At 42.4% G+C, this 23,018-nt stretch overlaps 1 protein-coding gene across 8 annotated transcripts in view; it reads left to right on the top strand.

Annotated features, from left to right (window-relative positions):
• LOC143025488 (uncharacterized) overlaps positions 1-23,018 on the top strand; it is a 608,144-nt gene that overhangs the window by 543,156 nt on the left and 41,970 nt on the right. For all 8 annotated transcript variants that reach the window (XM_076185223.1, XM_076185218.1, XM_076185217.1 and 5 more), the window contains exon 2: positions 20,836-20,888. In XM_076185223.1, coding sequence (XP_076041338.1) covers positions 20,886-20,888 — 3 coding nt within the window. In that variant the 5' untranslated portion in view covers positions 20,836-20,885. The remainder of the gene's footprint in view (positions 1-20,835; positions 20,889-23,018) is intronic.

The following is a 23,018-nucleotide window of genomic DNA, read 5'->3' on the forward strand; positions in this document are numbered from 1 at the left end:
TATAGTGTGGACATCGCACCTCAGGCGGTCGTTGAGGAGGGGCGTTCCTCAGCTGAATAGAAGAGATGGACATTATTAGAATCTAGGTCTTGCCTAACGCTCCAAAGGACCTTTTCTTTTAATCTCATTTTAACACATAGGCGATTGTGCTGTATATTGAACACACACAGAATGTTTGTATAGTCGTTAGCGTTGAGGATTTGTGACGGCACAGACCCATGATCGATCAACACTCGATGGTGACACACACACGCACTCGTGTATATATACATATATATATATATATATATATATATATATATATATTCATATGTGTGTGTTGTATTATTGTGGGTGAGCGCGCAAGTATGTGTGTAGGCGTGAGTGTGTGCGTGTGGGCGCGTATACCTGCACCCTGAGTTTGCGTTTCCGACAGGACATACTTCCCCCGGATTCTAGAAGAACCTCCATGACTCGTCTATCGAGGACAAGGACACGTCGATTGAATGGTGAAGATCGGTGGTGTGAAGCACTAAGTGATTCACACCACTTCCACCTGTTGACATAATTTCCTGCGAGGTGGCCTCGTGGTGCGCGCTTCCTATTTATAAACATTGCCTTATTCCCAGAATTGAATACTATTGGATTCCCTTTATGCAATACATGACCCTCCGTGTCAAGTTCGTCGTGATGCTTATATGGTTTGTTTATGGGATTTAATCCCATTTCTTTGTCTGGGCTATTTATATGCATTGCGTATTCACAGCAATGTCCTATTGGAAGGCCTTGTCATATCCTTCCTTTGACTTTTTTTTTTCTGTTTATCATGTTCATACGCCCTTAATTTCTCGTATTCATTGAAGACTAATTCTGAGTAATGTAATATGATATTCTAGAAATAGTTATTTGGTTACATAAGTTCCCAGGGTGCAGGGGCCAACAAGCATTCTGATTGGATGGCTTGTAGAAAACCAATGATATTTTGCCACGTGGCGTCTTGTGATTTGGTGATGTGGATGTCTGAGTTATAAACCTTTTTCTCGTTTTTGTATATGTTCTGTGATTTTTTTTTTCTTTTATGAGCAGCAAAGAAGTAATGACGGAACTGTCCATGATGTGCAAGGTCATGTGAATGACTGAGCATTTTCTGAGATATATTAGGTCAGGTTAGGTCGGGTCCGGTCACGTGGAGAGTTCACGTTTTTTTTTTTATATATTTGGGCAGGACACATGTTTGATGGACAGGTGAGGGGAGCGTCCCGGAGGAACGCGGATCACGCGGTAGACCTCAGGCTGCACCTGGTGGTAGACCTCACGCTATAGTAGCACCATGTGTATACTGTATATATTATATATATATATATATATATATATATATATATATATATATATATATATATATATATATAATTTAGGAGTCGTTCATTTATACAGAAAAATTGCTATTTATTTACATATAGATTGACGAATAGTAGTGGCATGTGGGGTGTATAATGACTTGTATTGTTGTACCTGGCCGTGTACAAAGACATGATTACCGCTTACTGATCGACCCTGGTGGTAAGACATTAATTAAGGCATATGTAAGTACCTGTACTCACAGTTTCATACCTATTGTTTATTAGCCAAAGACATCAGTTACACGTTCTATTGACCTACTGCATGCCACAGAACGCAAGACTGGTTTTGAACGAAACATCGTTATGTTGTGCAATTCGTTTGGGATGTCACGACAGACGTGAAGTGCGTCTTCACGTGAATCACGTCTTCAAGTAAATCTTGCTTTGCATTAAGCCGACTGTTGCAATAAAAGGGGAGTTATGTTAATATATGCAGAATTGTGTTGCTTAAACGTATGCATTTATAACCTGTGTGTGCACGCGCGCGCATGTGTGCATGTACACATGTTGCATTTACTTCTCAAGAAACATTACCTCCATGTCCAACGCGTTGTGTGCGAGTGTATGTGTGTACGCGCCTCAGGGCGATACCCTTCACATCATGCCCACGTACAGTCCACAGCGACGCGTAGGGTCCGGCGGGCCGCCATATCCTGCATGGACGGGCTCCCTCTAACCGCCCGCCAGGTCCGTATATTCCCCTATATGGTTGGCCTCGCTGAGACTCTCAAGTTGCACAGGTAAAGGAATCGAACCCAAGCCTTAAACAGGGAAGTAGTACCTATCTGTGTCATAACTGAGTTTTGTGGTCGTGGAAGGATAAGGTTTAGTGTCCCAGAGCATTGATGTTTCGGTCAACGTCGTTTACGCGAGTCGGAAGCCTTGGCCAAAGTGGTGAGTTGGGACGCATGGAGGGGACGGGTGGGGGATGGAGAATGTTGACTCATAAGTATGATATCACCAGCACGGCCATATTGGGGTGGCCACGTTTTTTTTATTTTTTTTTCACCTAGAGATTCTTTTCACTTTTTGAAGCTGCATTTGCCTTGATCTCTTCATCCTCTCCCCCCATCAGCTATAGGAAGGATTTTGTCAATATTTTGTAACCATCAACAAAGTTCAGTTGTCGACAGGAAGTACCTAGTAAAGTCGGCTGTCATTGGTGCATTCAGTGTTGCAAGTCTTATTAGACATCATGGCGTCATGCCTTTTTCCGTATGTACTTACGTATCTTCATCATAAAAAGTACCATTATTAGTAACATTTCATCATGGTTTTTCTTCGTTTTCCTCCTCCTCTTCTCCCTCGTCCTCCTTCACCTTTGCCTTAACTTGTTTCCTTCCCCTCCACCTCCAACAAAACTCAATCGGACGACAATCTTCTTCAGTTTAAATAATTCCACGTCCTATGTTGCCAATGATGGGTTGCTTTAGCAAGCATAGCAGGTCTCCCCCACCTCTTCCTCCTCCTCCTCTCCATCCTCCTCTCCATCCACCTCTTCTCCATCCGCCTCCTCTTCATCCTCGTCCTTGTCCTCTCAATTTTCCTCCTTTGTTATTTCTTCCGAGTTGTCCTGTTGATGTGCTCTCTCTCTCTCTCTCTCTCTCTCTCTCTCTCTCTCTCTCTCTCTCTCTCTCTCTCTCTCTCTCTCTCTCTCTCTCTCTCTCTCTCTCTCTCTCTCTCTCTCTCTCTCTCTCTCTCTCTCTCTCTCTCTCTCTCTCTCTCTCTCTCTCTCTCTCTCTCTCTCTCTCTCTCTCTCTCTCTCTCTCTCTCTCTCTCTCTCTCTCCACTTTTTCCCACCCTGCATCCCCATCTCTACCCTCTCGCATCCTGTTCACCCTTCCCTCCCTCCCTCCCTCCCTATCCCCTTCCGTATTCCTCCTTCGCTTCCCTCCCTTCTCCTTTCTTTCGATTTCCTGTTCTGTGTTTACCCCTTTCCTCCTAGGCCCTCTCTATTCAAAGTCTGCCCCCCCCCTTCACATTCTCTCTCAAACATTCCTTTCTCACCACATCCTCTGATTCTCCCCCAACGTCCCTGACACCCCACCCCACTTCACCCTTCCCAATCTAAAACTTCCACACCCATTTCTTCACCCTTCTATTGCCCAGCTCACCCTCATCCTCAGGCATCCCCCAGTACCTCAGTGACCTCCCCCAACCCCCAACTCACTCTTACCTTTTACCCCTCATCTGAGGATCTTATTATATTTTACATAAAGACTTCATCATTCCGTAGTAACCACACAATTCTAGTTAAACTCTTCAATATGGTAACAGTTTTATTTCAACCAAGATCAACCGATTTTATCCAGCCGAGAAGGATATACAGTCAAGAAGAGGAGGGGTCTGTCGGGGTCCCATTCAGTCCTGAGTCCCCCCCCCCACCTCTCCCCCTCTGAGGAACAGATACATTTTTTCTTGGTGCTATTATCGCTCAACGATGATCGTTCATGGCTCAATGATGATTGTCAAACGATTGTCTAGAACACTATTTTTTGTTTTGTTTTGAATGGGGAAGTTTAGCATCGAGCTGCAAAGTACGAGGCCGATCACTTAACAGAACGTACTAACGCGTTTACGCACGTTGCCCGTCGGTGTGTAGGCTGATAATTATAATTAATAGCACCGAGCTAAACGTACCTTCAAAGTTTAGACAGAACGAAATCCCTCGGTTGCATCACCGAATTGAGAGGGTAAGGGATTATTTCTGACGCGTGACTTTCTTTTGTCTTTTGTCTTAGTCAAGCTTGGCTTACCATCCTCCTGCCACATCATAACTTTAATATCTCGTACCTTAAGACAACATCCCTGAAAGTTAATAACATTGTCTTGATTCTTTTCAGTGTAATATAAATCTGTGAGTGTGTGTGTGTGTGTGTGTGTAACTGTGTAAGGATTCGATTAATGCAGTCTTTCTCAACCCTATGAGACAACAGAATTGCAATCGGAGCCACAAACCAAAAACTATTGATTTTATTTAGTATTGGTCTCCAGCAGGATAGAGAAACGAAATACATAGCATGGGGTACATGGACGAGGGCTGAGAACCCTTGGATGGTTCACACTCACAAAGGTGAATTTTTTTTTTTTTTTTTTTTTTTTTTTTTTAGCCTAAAGCTCATTCTCAGGAATTGACGGCCAGTCAGATCTATTGGGATCTGCTAGGTGTTTTCTCCAGGATTTTTATTTAATTTAATTCGTTTACTATTTTTCCTTCATAATCGTCCTCTTCCTCATCCTTTTCAATTTCTTCTTGATTTTCTTCTCTATGAGTACCAGTTTATAAAAAGAAAATAGAAAAAGTAAAATAATAATATCTATATACATAAAAAAATAAAGTTTTTCAGTTTTGAAAATTTCCTGGCGTTTTTATGACCACCTTCCAAAATCCGGCAAAAATGTCCCATTGTGTAAGGATTCTGATTGGCTGAGAGACTGGTGACGTCATGGCAACGGAGATAACTGATTGGTCGAGAGTGGTGACGTCACGGCAATGGAGACGACTGATTGGACGAGAATACTGACGTCACGGCAACGGAGACGATTGATTGGCCGCGAGCGAAGGGCAGGAAGCACAAGAATAAGTTTCCCCAACTTTGAGCCTCACTCAAAAAACCTCAGTAACATCCACAATTAAGAGATTCCATAGGAAAATAATGGGGTTCAACAATATTCATGAGTACGATCTCGTAATAGATTTCGACGAAGAAATTAAAGAGGAAGAATCAGAAAAGTTTATGAAACAAGATTTTACTGGATACAAGAATTTTACTAAGAGTGTTGGTAAAAGCTGTCACGAGGAATACCAAAAGTATTACATCGATCAGAAATACAATGATTATATCAAAAACCGCAAACTCAAGGAAAAACAGTTTTTTAACAACTTTACGCCTCACTCAAAAAAAAAAAAAAAAAAAACTCAGTAACAGCCACAATTAAGAGATTCCATAGGAAAATATTGGGGTTCAACAATATGTTACGAAATAACAAAAATTATGTGTACTCTTGGAAGATCTTCAAGTTCCCAAGCCATAGGAGCTTCCCAAGGATTACTTCGCTCGACTTGCACTTGGAAAATGAGACAATTTCCCTTCAAATTAAGTTTTGCTGTGACAATTAATAAGTGGCAAGGGCAAACTTTTGACAAATGTGTGTTATTATTGGATTCGTCCGATTGTTTTGCCCATGGACAGCCCTATGTGGCATGTTCAAGGGTTACAAATTGGGACTCATTAATTATCTTCCGAGGTTACCATAAGGTCAATGGTGAATGTGTGGTGAAAAATCCGACAAACGTGGTATATAAAGAATTTTTTTTCGGACATGCCATCCATTAGGGAGGGAGAGTCTTTAGTGAAAGGTATCGACAGCGAGCAGGTAATTCCAGAAGAGGAACCTGAATTGTGATCCGTTGAGATTCCTGCTTCAGCTTACAATATTAGTGAAGAAGCCGCAACGGCAATAATCCTGCCTGATTACGACTATGTCGTCGACGAATCGGAATCAGATGTGTCAGTCCCCCTTAAGGTTTGGGAAAGGACTTTCCAAGAAAAAGAAGAATTGAAGAAGGAGAAAGAAGAAATAACTCAAGAATTAAAGAAGGCCAAGGCACCCACGGCGTAGCCTGTGCCTTGGGACATTTTCTATGTCTATGTCCATGTCTATATATATATATATATATATATACAAAATTAAGCAATTTCAAAAGTGACACATTTTAAAAATGTTACATGCCATGGACGATCATCGTTGAGCCGTGTACAATCATCGTTGAGCCGTGGACGATCATCGTTGAGCCGTGGACGATCATCGTTGAGCCGTGGATGATCATAGTTCAGTCAAGGTCAAGAACGATCATTGTTGAGCCGTGGACGATCATCGTTGAGTCAAGAATGATCATCGTTGAGCCGTGGACGATCATAGTTGAGCCGTGGACGATCATCGTTGAGCCATGGACGATCATCGTTGAGCCATGGACGATCATCGTTGAGCCGTGGACGATCATCGTTGAGCCGTGGACGATCATCCTTGAGTCAAGAACGATCGTCGTTGTGCTATGGACTATCATCGTTGAGCCGTGGGCGATCATCGTTGAGCCGTGGACGATCATCGTTGGGCCGTGGATGATCATCATTGAGCCGTGGATGATTATCGTTGAGCCGTGGATGATCATCGTTGAGTCAAGAACGATCATCGTTGAGCCATGGGCGTTGTTGAGTCAAGAACGATCATCGTTGAGCCATGGGCGTTGTTGAGTCAAGAATGATCATCGTTGAGCCATGGGCGTTGTTGAGTCAAGAACGATCATCGTTGAGCCATGGGCGTTGTTGAGTCAAGAATGATCATCGTTGAGCCGTGGACGATCATCGTTGAGCCGTGGATGATCATCGTTAGGCCATGGACCATCATCGTTGAACCGTGGACGATCATCGTTGAGCCGTGGACGATCATCGTTGAGTCAAGAACGATCATCGTTGAGTCAAGAACGATTATCGTTGAGCCATGGACGATCATCGTTGAGCCGTGGACGATCATCGTTGGGCCGTGGACGATCATCGTTGAGCCGTGGATGATGATCGTTGAGCCGTGAACGATCATCGTTGAGCAATGGACGATCATCGTTGAGCCATGGACGATCATCGTTGAGTCAAGAACGATCATCGTTGAGCCATGGACGATCATCGTTGAGCAGTGGATGATCATCGTTGAGCCATGGGCGATCATCGTTACTAATAATAAATTAAATTAAACCATTTCAAAGGTGACACATTTGAAAAATGTTACATGTCTTGGAGAGGGGGGTCTGTAAGTCCTCCGAGGTCGTAAGTTCTCCGAGGCAGTAAGCCTTTCGAAGCTGTAAGATTTCCGAGGGTGCAAGTTCTCCGAGGGTGCAAGTCCTCCGAGGGTGCAAGTCCTCCGAGGGTGCCAGTCCTCCGAGGGTGCAAGTCCTCCGAGGGTGCAAGTCCTCCGAGGGTGCAAGTCCTCCGAGGGTGCCAGTCCTCCGAGGGTGCAAGTCCTCCGAGGGTGCAAGTCCTCCGAGGATGCAAGTCCTCCGAAGTTGTAAGCCCTTCGAGGCTGCAAGTCCTCCGAGGTCGTAAGTCCTACGAGGGTGCAAGTCCTCTGAAGTTGCAAGTCCTACGAGGTTGTCAATCCTCCAAGGTAATAAATCCTCCAAGGTAACAAGTCCTCCAAGGTAACAAGTCCTCCAAGGTAACAAGTCCTCCAAGGTAATAAGTCCTCAAAGGTCGCAAGTCCTTAGTGGTCGTAAGTCCTCAGTGGTTGCAAATCCTCAGTGGTTGCAAATCCTCAGTGGTCGCAAGTCCTTAGTGGTCGCAAGTCCTCAGTGGTCGCCATGTTCCCTTGGACTGACCAGGAAAAAATGTCCCTTGGGTTCGGCCTCGGCCTCGGGGCGGAACCCCAACACGGGATCCCCAGCACGGGATCCCTATCGTGGGATTAGAGCGCGGAGCGCTGCGGCCGAAGGCCGCTGTTTGCGCAGCAAGCCCCCGGCGAAGTCGGGGAGGGCGAAGCCCGCGGCTTGTCTATATACATAAAAAAATAAAGTTTTTCAGTTTTGAAAATTTCCTGGCGTTTTTATGACCACCTTCCAAAATCCGGCAAAAATGTCCCATTGTGCAAGGATTCTGATTGGCTGAGAGACTGGTGACGTCATGGCAACGGAGATAACTGATTGGTCGATAGTGGTGACGTCACGGCAATGGAGACGACTGATTGGACGAGAACACTGACGTCACGGCAACCGAGACGATTGATTGTCCGCGAGCGAAGGGCAGGAAGCACAAGAATAAGTTTCCCCAACTTTGAGCCTCACTCAAAAAACCTCAGTAACATCCACAATTAAGAGATTCCATAGGAAAATAATGGGGTTCAACAATATTCATGAGTACGATCTCATAATAGATTTCGACGAAGAAATTTAAGAGGAAGAATCGGAAAAGTTTATGAAACATTATTTTGCAGGATACAAGAATTTTACTAAGAGTGGTGGTTATGACGAAGAAATTAAAGAGGAAGAATCGGAAAAGTTTATGAAACAAGATTTTACTGGATACAAGAATTTTACTAAGAGTGTTGGTAAAAGCTGTCACGAGGAATACCAAAAGTATTACATCGATCAGAAATACAATGATTATATCAAAAACCGCAAACTCAAAGAAAAACAGTTTTTTAACAACTTTACGCCACACTAAAAAAAAAAAAAAAAAAAAAAAACTCAGTAACAGCCACAATTAAGAGATTCCATAGGAAAATATTGGGGTTCAACAATATGTTACGAAATAACCAAAATTACGTGTACTCTTGGAAGATCTTCAAGTTCCCAAGCCATAGGAGCTTCCCACCGATTACTTCGCTCGACTTGCACTTGGAAAATGAGACAATTCCCCGTCAAATTAAGTTTTGCTATGACAATTAATAAGTGGCAAGGGCAAAATTTTGACAAATGTGTGTTATTATTGGATTCGTCCGATTGTTTTGCCCATGGACAGCCCTATGTGGCATGTTCATGGGTTACAAATTGGGACTCATTAATTATCTTCCGAGGTTACCATAAGGTTAATGGTGAATGTGTGGTAAAATATCCGACAAACGTGGTATATAAAGAATTTTTTTCGGACATGCCATCCATTAGGGAGGGAGAGTCTTTAGTGAAAGGTATCGACAGCGAGCAGGTAATTGCAGAAGAGGAACCTGAATTGGGGTCAACGCTGCTTCAGCTTACAATATTAGTGAAGAAGCCGCAACGGCAATGATCCTGCCTGATTACGACTATGTCGTCGACGAATCGGAATCAGATGTGTCGGTCCCCCTTAAGGTTTGGGAAAGGACTTTGCAAGAAATAGAAGAATTAAAGAAGGAGAAAGAAGAAATGACTCAAGAATTAAAGAAGGCCAAGGTACCCACAGCGTAGCCTGTGCCTTGGGACATTTTCTATATGTATATATATATGTATATATATAAGCATATATATATGTATATATATGTATATATATAAGCATATATATGTATATATATATACACATATATATACATATATATACATATATGTATATATAAATACATGTATATACATATATACATATATATATGTATATATATATATATATATATATATATATATATATATATATATATACAAAATTAAGCAATTTCAAAAGTGACACATTTTAAAAATGTTACATGCCATGGACGATCATCGTTGAGCCATGTACGATCATCGTTGAGCCGTGGACGATCATCGTTGAGTCGTGGACGATCATCGTTGAGCCGTGGATGATCATGGTTCAGTCAAGGTCAAGAACGATCATCGTTGAGCCGTGGACGATCATCGTTGAGTCAAGAATGATCATCGTTGAGCCGTGGACGATCATAGTTGAGCCGTGGACGATCATCGTTGAGCCATGGACGATCATCGTTGAGCCATGGACGATTATCGTTGAGCCATGGACGATCATCGTTGAGCCGTGGACGATCATCGTTGAGCCGTGGACGATCATCCTTGAGTCAAGAACGATCGTCGTTGAGCTATGGACTATCATCGTTGAGCCGTGGGCGATCATCGTTGAGCCGTAGACGATCATCGTTGGGCCATGGATGATCATCATTGAGCCGTGGATGATGATCGTTGAGCCGTGAACGATCATCGTTGAGCAATGGACGATCATCGTTGAGCCGTGGATGATCATCGTTGAGTCAAGAACGATCATCGTTGAGCCATGGGCGTTGTTGAGTCAAGAATGATCATCGTTGAGCCGTGGACAATCATAGTTGAGCCGTGGACGATCATCGTTGAGCCGTGGATGATCATCGTTAGGCCATGGACCATCATCGTTGAACCGTGGACGATCATCGTTGAGCAATGGACGATCATCGTTGAGCCATGGACGATCATCGTTGAGTCAAGAACGATCATCGTTGAGCCATGGACGATCATCGTTGAGCAGTGGACGATCATCGTTGAGCCATGGGCGATCATCGTTACTGATAATAAATTAAATTAAACCATTTCAAAGGTGACACATTTTAAAAATGTTACATGTCTTGGAGAGGGGGGTCTGTAAGTCCTCCAAGGTCGTAAGTTCTCCGAGGCAGTAAGCCTTTCGAGGCTGTAAGTTCTCCGAGGGTGCAAGTTCTCCGAGGGTGCAAGTCCTCCGAGGGTGGAAGTCCTCCCAGGGTGCAAATCCTCCGAGGGTGCAAGTCCTCCGAGGGTGGAAGTCCTCCGAGGGTGCAAGTCCTCCGAGGGTGCCAGTCCTCCGAGGGTGCAAGTCCTCCGAGGGTGCAAGTCCTCCGAAGTTGTAAGCCCTTCGAGGCTGCAAGTCCTCCGAGGTCGTAAGTCCTACGAGGGTGCAAGTCCTCTGAAGTTGCAAGTCCTACGAGGTTGTCAATCCTCCAAGGTAATAAATCCTCCAAGGTAACAAGTCCTCCAAGGTAACAAGTCCTCCAAGGTAACAAGTCCTCAAAAGTCGCAAGTCCTTAGTGGTCGCAAGTCTTCAGTGGTTGCAAATCCTCAGTGGTCGCAAGTCCTTAGTGGTCGCAAGTCCTCAGTGGTCGCCATGTTCCCTTGGACTGACCAGGAAAAAATGTCCCTTGGGTTCGGCCTCGGCCTCGGGGCGGAACCCCAACACGGGATCCCCAGCACGGGATCCCTATCGTGGGATTAGAGCGCGGAGCGCTGCGGCCGAAGGCCACTGCGCAGCAAGCCCCCGGCGAAGTCTGGGAGGGCGAAGCCCGCGGCTTGTATGAAAAAAAAAAAACATGTTGCAATCGCGGAACAGTACAATGAATTATGAAGGGCAGACTTAGGCACCTTGGAAGACAGTTTAAACAATTTATACTTTTACTTTTGAGTGAAATAGGCGCCTATTGCCTGCACCAACAATTTGACTAGAATAGTAGAAGCGCTAGTAAACTACAGTCAGTAAAAATAACAATATAACTAAAAAAACTAGACAATATTTGTAATTTGTAATTCATTGACAAGGGAATCTTAATGATATTTATGATAGAATCTATAAAGTTGACCACCACCCATCACGGGGTTAATGGTTTGAATCATGTTCTTGATTATTTATTTTTTATTTTTTCATTTTTGTCAGCAGCAGTTCAACCATTTTTTTTCAGGACTTTGATGTATGAAGTTTTGTTTCCTAAGTTCCTAGAGATTCATTATCCGCTGACTAGATTTTATCAGAAGCACTCACTAGGAAACCATAGTCAAGGTGGATGGCCCCTAGTGTCCTTAGAACCCAGTTATTCTAGAACCCTTGACCTTTTTCTAGAGCTTGGGGGGTAGGGGTCGTGTTTTCGCATAGTTATTACACCTGATTTTATTCACTTGCCCAGCAGGGGCAGGATGGACCGGGGCGGGACTGCATGTTGGTGCCGCAGCGGCCACCTTCGTTGAGTCAGTGAAACATAAACATTTCATCATTGGTTTTCCCCTCAGCGTTTCTCCCCTCCTCCTCCTCCTCCTCCTCCTCCTCCTCCTCCTCCTCCTCCTCCTCCTCCTCCTCCTCCTCCTTCTCCTCCTCCTTCTCCTCCTTCTTCTCCTCCTCTTCCTCCTATCTCCTCCTCCTCTCTCCCCCTCCTCTCTCCCCCTCTTCCTTTCTCTATTCTTTCTGGCATACCTCCTCCCTCCTCTCATGTTCGCCCCTTCCCCCTTTCCCCACCTCCATCCCCTCGCCCTTCCCTTTCCCGCTACCCCGTCCCTTTTTCGTCTCCCCCTCCTTTCCCCTTCCCCTCTTCTCGTCCTCGTTTTCGTTGTTCTGCTGCTATTCCTCCTCTTTCACGATTTCCTCTTCCTCCTCCTCCTGCTCCTCCTCCTCCTCCTCCTCCTCTACCTTATCCTATATCTCCACCACCTCTTTGTTTCATCTACAAAAAAAAAAAGTGACAGATTAGTCAAAGATACAATCGAGTAGGGAAATTTTGTTTGATCAATATCGTTAATACACAAACGAAGCAAAGGTTGACTGCTTTGGCATCAGTTGATACGGTTACCATTACCTTCTGGGATAATTTTTACTTTCCTTATCCCTTCTTATTTCATTGATGTACTTATGTATATATTTATTTATTCAGTTTTGTATTCATTTTTCTTCTTCTTTCTCCCTTCTCCTGCTCCCTTTGTAATCCTGTGCTCTCACTAACACTAACACTCCCACGGCTCCCATACTTAGTAGGGATTATGTGGGGTTTGCCTTCTCATATCCTGGTATAAGGTATACCCAATTCCTCCCTCCCCATCCACCCACCCCTCTCTCTCTCTCTCTCTCTCTCTCTCTCTCTCTCTCTCTCTCTCTCTCTCTCTCTCTCTCTCTCTCTCTCTCTCTCTCTCTCTCTCTCTCTCTCTCTCTCTCTCTCTCTCTTGCTCTCTCTCTCTTGCGGTATTGTTCTCAAAGATAGAAGCGTTGGATCGATAAAATACTAATACAATTTCTCGCTTTACTTCTGTCCTTTCTTCTACTTTCCTCTCCTTACTACCTCTCCTCTTCTCATACCTTTGTCTGCCCTTTCCTCCTCCCCCTCCACCTCACACTCATCCTCGTTCGTAGCCACATCCAGCCCCGCCCCGACCCGCCCGGGCGTGGATCCCGCACTATCCGGCCATTTATCCGAGTCCGTCCGAGTCACCTGACATTTTATCCTTGTTCCCCTCCTAGGGTATGCATTTGACTTTTCCTACCTAGAGTGTGGAGTCATTAGATTTATTCACATATTTATTTATTTGTTTATTGTTTTATGTACTTATAGTTACGTATTTATTGATATATTTATTACACTATAAGCGCGCGCACACTCAAATTGTATATTGTTAATGTATCACTGTATCACTGTTAACTCACTAAACCGATTATTATTATTTTGATTACACAAACACGCACACGCACACACACACACACACACACACACACACACACACACACACACACACACACACACACACACACACACACACACACACACATACACACGAGGCACCTTAAAAAAATTATATCACCTTTGGTTTTTACTCCTCTGACTGCACCTCTTCAGTGCGATGTTGTCCCCAAGGAGAGAAGTGCCGATTATTGCCATCAAGGTACTAAATACATGAATGCATAGTGTACATATGTTTTTACGAGTATGTATTTTTTTTTACCTAGTTGTATTTTACGGGACGAGAGCTATGCTCGTTGTGACCCGTTTTCGTATCTCTCCACGTCCAGTTTGTTCTTAAAATCGTGTATAGTTCTGGCATTTACTGTTTATGTGTGTGTGTTTGTATGTGTGCATGAGTATGTATGTGTTCGTGCGTACGTGTTTGTGTGTGTTTGTATGTTTGTGTGCGTGCGTATGTGTGTACTTGTATGTTTGTGTGCGTGCGTATGTGTGTACTTGTATGTTTGTGTGCGTGCGTGAGTGTGTATGTTTGCGGGTGTTTGTATGTTTGTGTCGAGCACGCGCAGTTGCGGTCCTTCCCCTGCTGCCGCCGTCGCCGCCGCCGCCGCCGCCGCCGCCATGATGTCACGGCCTTAAATAGCCCTGCCCATCCGCGGTCGGTCCGCATTCCAATTCCTGCCCACTCATTCCATTGCACGTTCCCCGCGGGCCGTCACCATCATTATCATCATCGTCATCATCATCGTCATCATCATCATCATCGTCATCATCATCATCATCATCATCATCATCATCATCATCATCATAATCATCGTTATCATCATCATCATCATTGTTATCATCATCATCATCATCGTTATCATCATCATCATTATCATCATCGTTATCATCATCATCATCATCGTTATCATCATAACCATCATCATCATCATCATCACCACCACCATCATAATGATGATCATCATCATTATCACCATCATCATCATCATCACCACCACCAACATAATGATGATGAGCATCATTATCACCATCATCGTCATTATCACCACCACCACCATCATTGCTCCCGTTCGTGGGAAGGCACTTTTGCCGTCATTCCACTGTTCGGGGGAGGGGGAGGAGGGTTAAGGGGACCCCCCCCCCAGTTTTATTTTTATTTTTGGGGGGGCATGTGACATGAGACTTTTTTCTTCTTTTTTCCGTTCTCTTACATAATTTTTCGAGTAAGGAAGTGTGTCTGTGATTTACTTTTTTCATAATTCGAAAGACTTGCTCCGTTATGTAACTGTCGGTGTCTTCCATATGATAACCTAACCTGGTTCTTCATCTCAAACACTCTTGTGAACCAAGTTTAATTCCCGGACATCGATCCCTCTGTCCGTTTCACCTGTCCACTCCACCCATCTCTTTATCGTGGCAGCACTTCTCCACTTCATTCATCTGTTGGAAGGAATATTTCTGTTTGTAGATAAATCTGATCCACGTTGTTGAGGGTTGGGGTGGGGGGATTCCCTCAGCCGAATAAAATCCGGGAGAAGAATATAAGACGAATCCCGCTGTCTAGCCCCCCCCCCCTCCCCAGGGAGGTTGGAGGAAAGTTCTCTATATAAATCACTTGTCGACAACCTGAATAAAAACATACAAGAACAGTTTACAAATGAAGGGTGAGCCGAGTGTCTCAGGCCAGGAGTCGCCTAGCTTCAGTCAAGGTCGTCACCTAGTTTGTTGTTATGGATTGTTGTTGACCGGCGCTTCTATCCCCACACCGTTTGGTTACGTCCATTTAAATCTGTCTGCTGAGACCTTGGCAGTCCGCGCACGCCCATCACCTGAACGGCGCGCGGGTTGCCCGCTTGTTCATTCACCTGAGCACAGTAGTTCACATGTTCACCTGATGAGCAGCCCCCACCTGTTCACCTAACTAGCTCCACCTGTATCTAACCTCACCAACTCGTTAGACTTACTCCCTCCGTTCACCTTATAACCATCTGAATACACTTGCCTCACCACCTCACCACACCTAGTCCTTCACCTAACTACCTTCTTAGCATATATTCAGCATCTGCCAACTCAATCAGCCAGTCTAAGCGTCCCATTAATAGCCAAGACAAATTTCCTCTTCTTTTTAACAAGCTCCACTATGCTCCCACCTGTGTTAACTATTCACTCACTCCGCATAAGTACATCCCACCTATGGGGAAACCATCTTTCCTCTCGCGTGCTGACGTCATCAATGTCACGTGACTTCGAAGCTCTTCAGAGATATCGTTTTTTGTCTTGTGTTTTTTGATGGACTGCAACTTCGGATTTTTTTCCAGCCATTGCGGTGAATCTTAGTGTAATTATATTCAATATACTCTATGTATTTTCCTTTTAAAAACTTGGATATTTTTGTAAATATATCCGATGTGCTTGTGCTCGCGCGGGCACACACACACACACACACACACACACACACACACACACACACACACACACACACACACACGCGCGCGCGCGCGCGCGCGCGCGCACAGAAGATGCAACAGAAATGGCTGAAGTCGTGAACAAACTCTTCAAGTCAGTTTTCACTAGAGAAAATGTACAACATCGGGATGAAGGGCGAGAAGTGAAATACCCCCCTTCCCCCCTTCCCCCCTCACCTATGAGGGAAATAATAGTAACACGAAAAGAAATAATGGACCAAATAACGAACCTTGATATCAGAAAATCGCACGGCCCGGATGGAATCTCAAACTGGATACTAAAAAAAATGTAAAAAACTAATAGACAAAATATATAATATAATAAGTTGCTCACTCAAAGGAGAAAAAATACCAGACTGGAAAAATGCCGATATCCTACCAATATATAAAGGAGGAAACAAGGAAGAACCAACAAATTACAGACCGGTTTCCTTTACAAGCACGGTAGCCAAAATTTGTGAAAAAGTTATCAAAAATAGTTGAATAAAAACATATGGAGGAGAACAATATACTAAATCCGAGACAAATTGGATTTAGACAGAGAAGATCATGTGCCACAAATTTGATCTGTTTCTAATCAAGACTACTAGATATGATACAAGAAAGGGACGGATGGGCTGATTGTGTTTTTTTAGCCATACAAAAAGCTTTCGACAAAGTACCACACAAAAAATTATTAAGAAATGGAAACCATCGGAGAGATACAAGGTAAACTATTGAAATGGATGGAGGATTTCTTGCATGGAAGAAAAATGATAGCGCTCGGAGATGAGAGTTCTACTTGGGAAAAAGTGATTAGCAGAGTTCCACAGGGATCAGTACTGGCTCCAATAATGCTTGCTCTTTATGTGAATGACATGGATGAGGGCGTGGAATGTTACGTGAGCTTCTTTGCAGATGACGCAAAATTATTGAAGAAAGTGAGTACTGAAACATTGTGAGTCGCTGCAGAGAGATCTGAACAGGGTTTGGGAATGGAGTCAAAAGTGAAAAGTGGACTTTGACATTAAGAAATGTGGCATAATGGAATTTGGAAAAGCAAAAAAAGGATATCAGGACAATATAAAATTGGTGTAAAGGAAGTAAAGTGGAATCTGAAAGAGACCTAAGAGTAATCATCATAAAGGATACGTCCCCTGATAAACGGATAAACAAAATTGTTGGAGAAACCTATAACTTGTTAAGATCAAGAAAAATGGCTTTTACTTATTTGGACGAAGAAATGGTGAAGAAGATACTAGTCACACTGCTAAGGCCAAGACTGGAGTACGCCGCGACACTATGGTCACCTAGTACCAAAAAGAATATAAGGAAAATTGAGAGAATCCAGAGAGCAACTACGAAGATGGCCCCAGCACTGTCAAAACTGTCATATGACGAGAGATTGTCAAAACTAGAATTACCGGCTCTGGAACAAAGAAGAGAAAGAGGTGACTTGTTGACTATCTACAGAATCATGAGAGGTATGGAAGTTCTTGATAGAGAAGACTTACTAAATTGGGCTAAGAGAAATACAAGGGGACATGAAACGAAACTCATAAAAGACAGTTATAGAAGAGACCTGAAAAGGAACAGTTTTCCCTACAAATTGGTGGATATATGGAGTAAACTTGACGAAACAATAGTGTGTGCAAAAACCATACATGAATTTAAGAGCAACACTGCGAGATAACAGAGCATAGCTCCCCTTCCCGTAAGATATTAGGTAAACACACACACTAATTAGTGATCCCGAAAGACTTGGGATAGGGCTAGCAACCCACTAAGACTCATTTAACTGCTCAAGACACGCAAAGTGAGCCTCGGACCCTATGGATTAAGCAGTTGACGGCCCGGCGATCAAAAAAGGATAAGAAACTTGGAATTGGAACAATAAACATCTGCACTTTGAAAGATAAAGAAGAAGAGATTATTGCCATCATGAACGATAGGAAAATAGATATTTTAGGAATGTGTGAAACAAGGAGAGAGGAAAATGGCAGAAAAACAATACATGACAACTATCAACTGATATGGAGCGGAATACCAAATGAAAGAATGCACGGAGTGGCGATAATGATGACACCAAGGAGTGCGGACTATGTTGAGGATGTTGTTTATGTAAATGAAAGAATAATTAAAGTGACTGTGAAATTAAAAGACATTAGAATAACATTTGTACAAGTTTATGCTCCTCAGCAGGGAAGAACAGCAGAAGAAAAGGAAGAATTCTATGTGAAACTACAAGAAGTATACGATCAAATAGGTAATGCAGAAAACATGGTAGTCATTGGAGATGTGAATGGTCATGTTGGAAGTGATCGTGGAGGTGTGGAAAATATAATAGGAGCGCATGGAATAGGGAATCGAAATCGTGAGGGTGAGAGTAATTGACTTTTGTACTATGAATAATCTGTCAATTATGAACACTTTCTATAAACATAGACCAAGTCACCAATGGACTTGGTATCGATGGAACGACAACCTACAAAACTATAATGACAAATCCCAAATTGACCTTGTCATTACAAATAATAAAAAGATCTTTCGTGATGTTAAAGCTATACCATCAGTGTCACTAGACTCAGATCATAGACTGGTGGTTGCAAAAATAAACGCAAGAAAGTGGAGAGTTGTGCCAGGGAAAATAAGGAGGAGATTCAAGGTGGAGGACTTAAAAAATCTTGAAAAGAAAGTTTTAAAGAAAAAATCAGAGGAAAGGTGACAAACCTGCAAACAGGAGAAAATATAAATGAGGAATGGGAGCAGATGAAAACAGTAGTTAAGGAAGTGGCAGAGGAGGCGGTTGAAATGAAGTATGTGGGAAAAACAAAGAAAAAAAAGAACGCCCTGGTGGACAGAGGAGATGGCGGATGCATTTAAAGAAAAAATGAAAAAATTCAGAAAATGGATGAAGTACAGAACAGCTGAAAACAGAGAAAACTATGTAGAAGCACGGAATAAGTGTAATTGGGTTAAAAAGGAATCAAAAGCAGAAGTCTGGCAGAAAATTGGTAATGATTTGAGAGAGGATATGGAAGGAACAAGAAAGCTGCTCTACAATATGGCAAGAAACTATAGAAAAGAGAAAAACGAAGGTGCCTATGCAGTAAAGGATGAAAATGGAGTGATGTTGGTGGAAACAAATCAAATTACAGAAAGATGGAAAAATTATTTTGAGAACCTACTCAATGCTGGACAAGAAAATATGGAAATGTAGGAAGAAAATCAGATGGAGTTCTTAGAAGGTGAAAATGATGAAATTACAGTTGCGGAGGTTCAGGCGGCTATCCAAAGAATGAAAAATGGAAAAGCATGTGGTGAGGATGAGATACATATAGAATTCATTAAAGCAATGGGTTAAAGCGTTGGGTGCGAACTGGTTGACCAGAATTATGAATGTCGCGTGGAAAAATGCTGAAATACCAGATGACTGGAGTGAAGCGGTCGTATGCCCAATTTTCAAAAAAGATGACGGCACAAATTGCAATAATTGCAGAGGCATATCGTTGCTATCGCATGTGGGCAAAGTATATGAGAGAGTCATAGAGAGAAGACTGAGAATGGCTGTAGAGGAAAGATTTGGGGAATGGCAGCATGGTTTTAGACCACAAAGAAGCACAGTGGATATGATCTTTACATTGAAAATGGTTTTGGAAAAGAACAGGGAGTGGAACATCGACAAGTTTGCTATCTTCATAGATATGGAGAAAGCATTTGAAAAGGTACCTAGGGAAGAAATCTGGAGAACACTGGAGCATCAAGAATACGATGTTCCAGCAAACCTGAAAAGGGCAATTAAGAGTATATATAGGAAATGTGAAAATAAAGTGAAGCTAAGGGATGGGGATACACCATGGTTCCAGGTCAGGACAGGGGTAAGACAAGGAGGAGTGATTTCCCCACTGCTGTTCATAGATATATGAAAGAAATAAACCATGGCAACAATACGATAACGCTGGCATATGCAGATGATGTTGCCGTGATATGCAGCAGCGAAGAGGAACTACAAGAGATGACAGGAAAATGGAATAAAGTTATGAATGATAATGGTATAAAAATTAGCATTAATAAAACGGAAGTCATGAGTATCACGAGGAATGAGAGGAACATAGAAATAAGAATAGGAGAGGCCCAGTTGAAACAAGTAAGCGAATTTGAATATCTTGGGGTGAAAGTTAATGAACAGAATAATCAGGAAATCGAAATAAACAACAAAATTAATACATTTAATAAGAACTTTGGTATGCTTTCGGTGTTGTTCAGAGACCGCAATGTCCCTAGAAAATGTAAGGTGCTGATGTATACAACAGTATTAAGACCAATTTTGCTTTATGGATCAGAAACATGGACAATGACAAGTAAAACAAAAAGTAAAATCGATGCTGCAGAAATGAAAGTTCTGAGGGAAATCAAAAGAGTCTCTAGACTGGACCGATTGAGAAACATGGACATAAGAGCATAATTGAATGTAAAGAATATACTAGAACATATAGAAGAAAATCGCCTGAGATGGTATGGACATGTGCAGAGGATGGAGGATGGGAGACTGCCCAGGGCTGCAATTCATATGCGGCCGGAAGGTAGAAGACCGGTGGGCAGGCCTAGAAAAAGATGGATGGAAGGAGTTAAGGAAGCTTTGGCGATTCGAGGAGAAGACCTTACAGAGATACTGCAAAATGAAGTCTACAGAGATAGAGAAAGATGGAGAGAAATTAGGAAACGAGGACCACTGGCTGACAGGAGATAATCCTACCAGGCGGATGGTAAGACACACACACACACACACACACACACACACACACACACACACACACACACACACACACACACACACACACACACACACACACACACACACACACACACACACACACACACACACACACACACACACACACACACACACACACACACACACACACACACATTGCATTGTCGTCCATAAAAGAAAAAGTCGCAGAGCATGGTAATATGTAGTCTATTTTTACATCAGCATTGTTATTTATCTATTTATTTGTTTGTTCGTTTATTTTAGAGATAGACAACAAATGTATATCAAGAAAGGTAATTTATTTTAGATATTAATGGCGTGTCTTTTGCCTTTGCAGGGAAAGCAGCGAGCTGACTGTGCGCTGTCGAACTAGTGAAGGATATCGAAATGGTGAGTTTATTGGTTTATTTAATTAGTTGTTTATTTGTATGTTTTGGTTGTATGGTCTGCAACTCGAACGCTTATTAGCGAAAATATTTTTTTAATTCGCCTTGACAGTATTACGTCATAGTGTACCGTTGCAAACAGTTAAACCTGATCCACGACACACCAGAACTATGCAAAAATATATTTTCTTGTTGAGCACATGATACAATTTTATGGACATGGATTTTTTTAAGATTTTTGAAACTGAGCCATACTTATTATTGACAGTTATGATTTGTTTTTAGTTGTTTACATACTCTAGCGAAATCTTATGATGCCAGTATACAAACGTCATGACGTTATTTTAGTAATTTCTTCATTATTTGAAATTATAAAGCATCATTTCGTAAGCGTAAGAACACAAGGATCGTTATTTTTAGGCTTGATATTCTGAATTTTATTAACTATTAAATGTTAAATTAACTTAGATTTACACTCGATAATTAACATGCATTATGTATTCTGTCAGCAGTCCTAGAATATATTCAGAATTTATAAACTCCAGTTGTCTTTTGCTATTTCTAGAATCCAGATATCTAATCTTGTAGTTAGACATGCCCACGACGGCCAGGCTTGTGATTCACTCTTGATTACAATTGCCAATTACCTCGCGATGGTTGAGAGCGAGAGAGAACTAGTGTGGGCGAGATAGCACGAACTTGGGCCTCAACTAGTGAAGGATGGGTCTAGTTTAGGTCTTTCGCTGCTAAGAGTGAAGGTGATGATCCCTGAAGCACTCACAGGGTTGGGAACCGTTGGAAATCTGGGATGACGACGACGACGACAAGCGACACATAACGACCACTTACGTTTCCTCTCTAGTGATGTAAAAAAAAAAAAAAAAAAAAAAAAAAAAAAAAAAAAAAAAAAAAAAAAAAAAAAAAAAAAAAAAAAAAAAAAAAAAAAAAAAAAAAAAAATCTGATATTAAAAAAACAAACAAATTTTTACACTGCCAAAGTTGCTCAGTTATTAATATTGAGTATATAAAAACAGGTGTAAGCACTTGATTCATCCCTCCACACATTAGTGCCTATCTTGACACTAAAAATAAGCATAAGTAATTGACTTTTTTGTCAGTTGCTGCAACAAGTGTAGATACTGTATATGGCCAATATGACAACCTTGCAAAATCTAAATAAGCATGAAGCTATTTGCCAATATATTGTGTCTGCATACACCAGCAATGTCATTAACCTGAAAACAAGCATTGATCAGTCTATGTGCCTTTATACAATATAGCCATGTGCTGTACATGTGTTTGATGGACTGCTATAAACGGTTTCCTCCTCTAAAATCCACTCTAGTCTTAGCACAATCTTCAGGGATTGAATACTACAAATTTTCCTTACTACATCACTCCATGTCATGTGGCTCCTGCCGCTCCTCCCCAGGCTCCTCTATATCAGATGAAATCATGACTCTAGGGCCGGGGGTGGGTAGATCATCAATTGAGTCCTCAGAATCTGCTTCAGAATGGTCCGAGTCGTCCGCCTCAAGCTGGAAAGTGGGGATGCTGTTTGAAGCAGTAGAATCCCTGCTGGTTGATGGCTGTGGTGGTGGTGGATTACTGGCATGAGCTGCATGGCGAGGATATTCATGAGCATCGTCCATATTGCCCAGTGCCAAGTTTTGCCCTTCTCGCAGAATGTACCAACGCATGTATGCTAAAGGATTGCTCGATAGATGCACTGGATGGGGGCAGTTGCAGGATGTTTGATGCAACACGAGACAGCTGAATTTAGCAACAGATCCCGTTCCACCAACTAGATCAACAGCACTCCTAACAAATGGCTTTGAAAAAAAGTTTGATTAGGACCTGTAATCTGCCAACTCAGCTATTACTTGGGTCTCATCGACATTTGGCAGTTGTGCAGCAATTTCATAAATGGCCTGCATTACATCCACCTGAAAATCAACAATATTTTTATTATAAGTATATGATACAGCAAATTGTATAATTTTAAAGAGATACTACTAGTAGTTTAGGTCTGGTGAATTCAGGTCAAGTAAGACTTGGAGGCATATGCAGTGGCATACGGGTAAGACTGGATTTTGGGGGGTAATAAGAACATATTATTATAAAATAAAAATAA

Source organism: Oratosquilla oratoria, chromosome 5 (genome assembly GCF_046742065.1).
Source record: "Oratosquilla oratoria isolate Oo_2021 chromosome 5, ASM4674206v1, whole genome shotgun sequence".
Taxonomy (NCBI): domain Eukaryota; kingdom Metazoa; phylum Arthropoda; class Malacostraca; order Stomatopoda; family Squillidae; genus Oratosquilla; species Oratosquilla oratoria.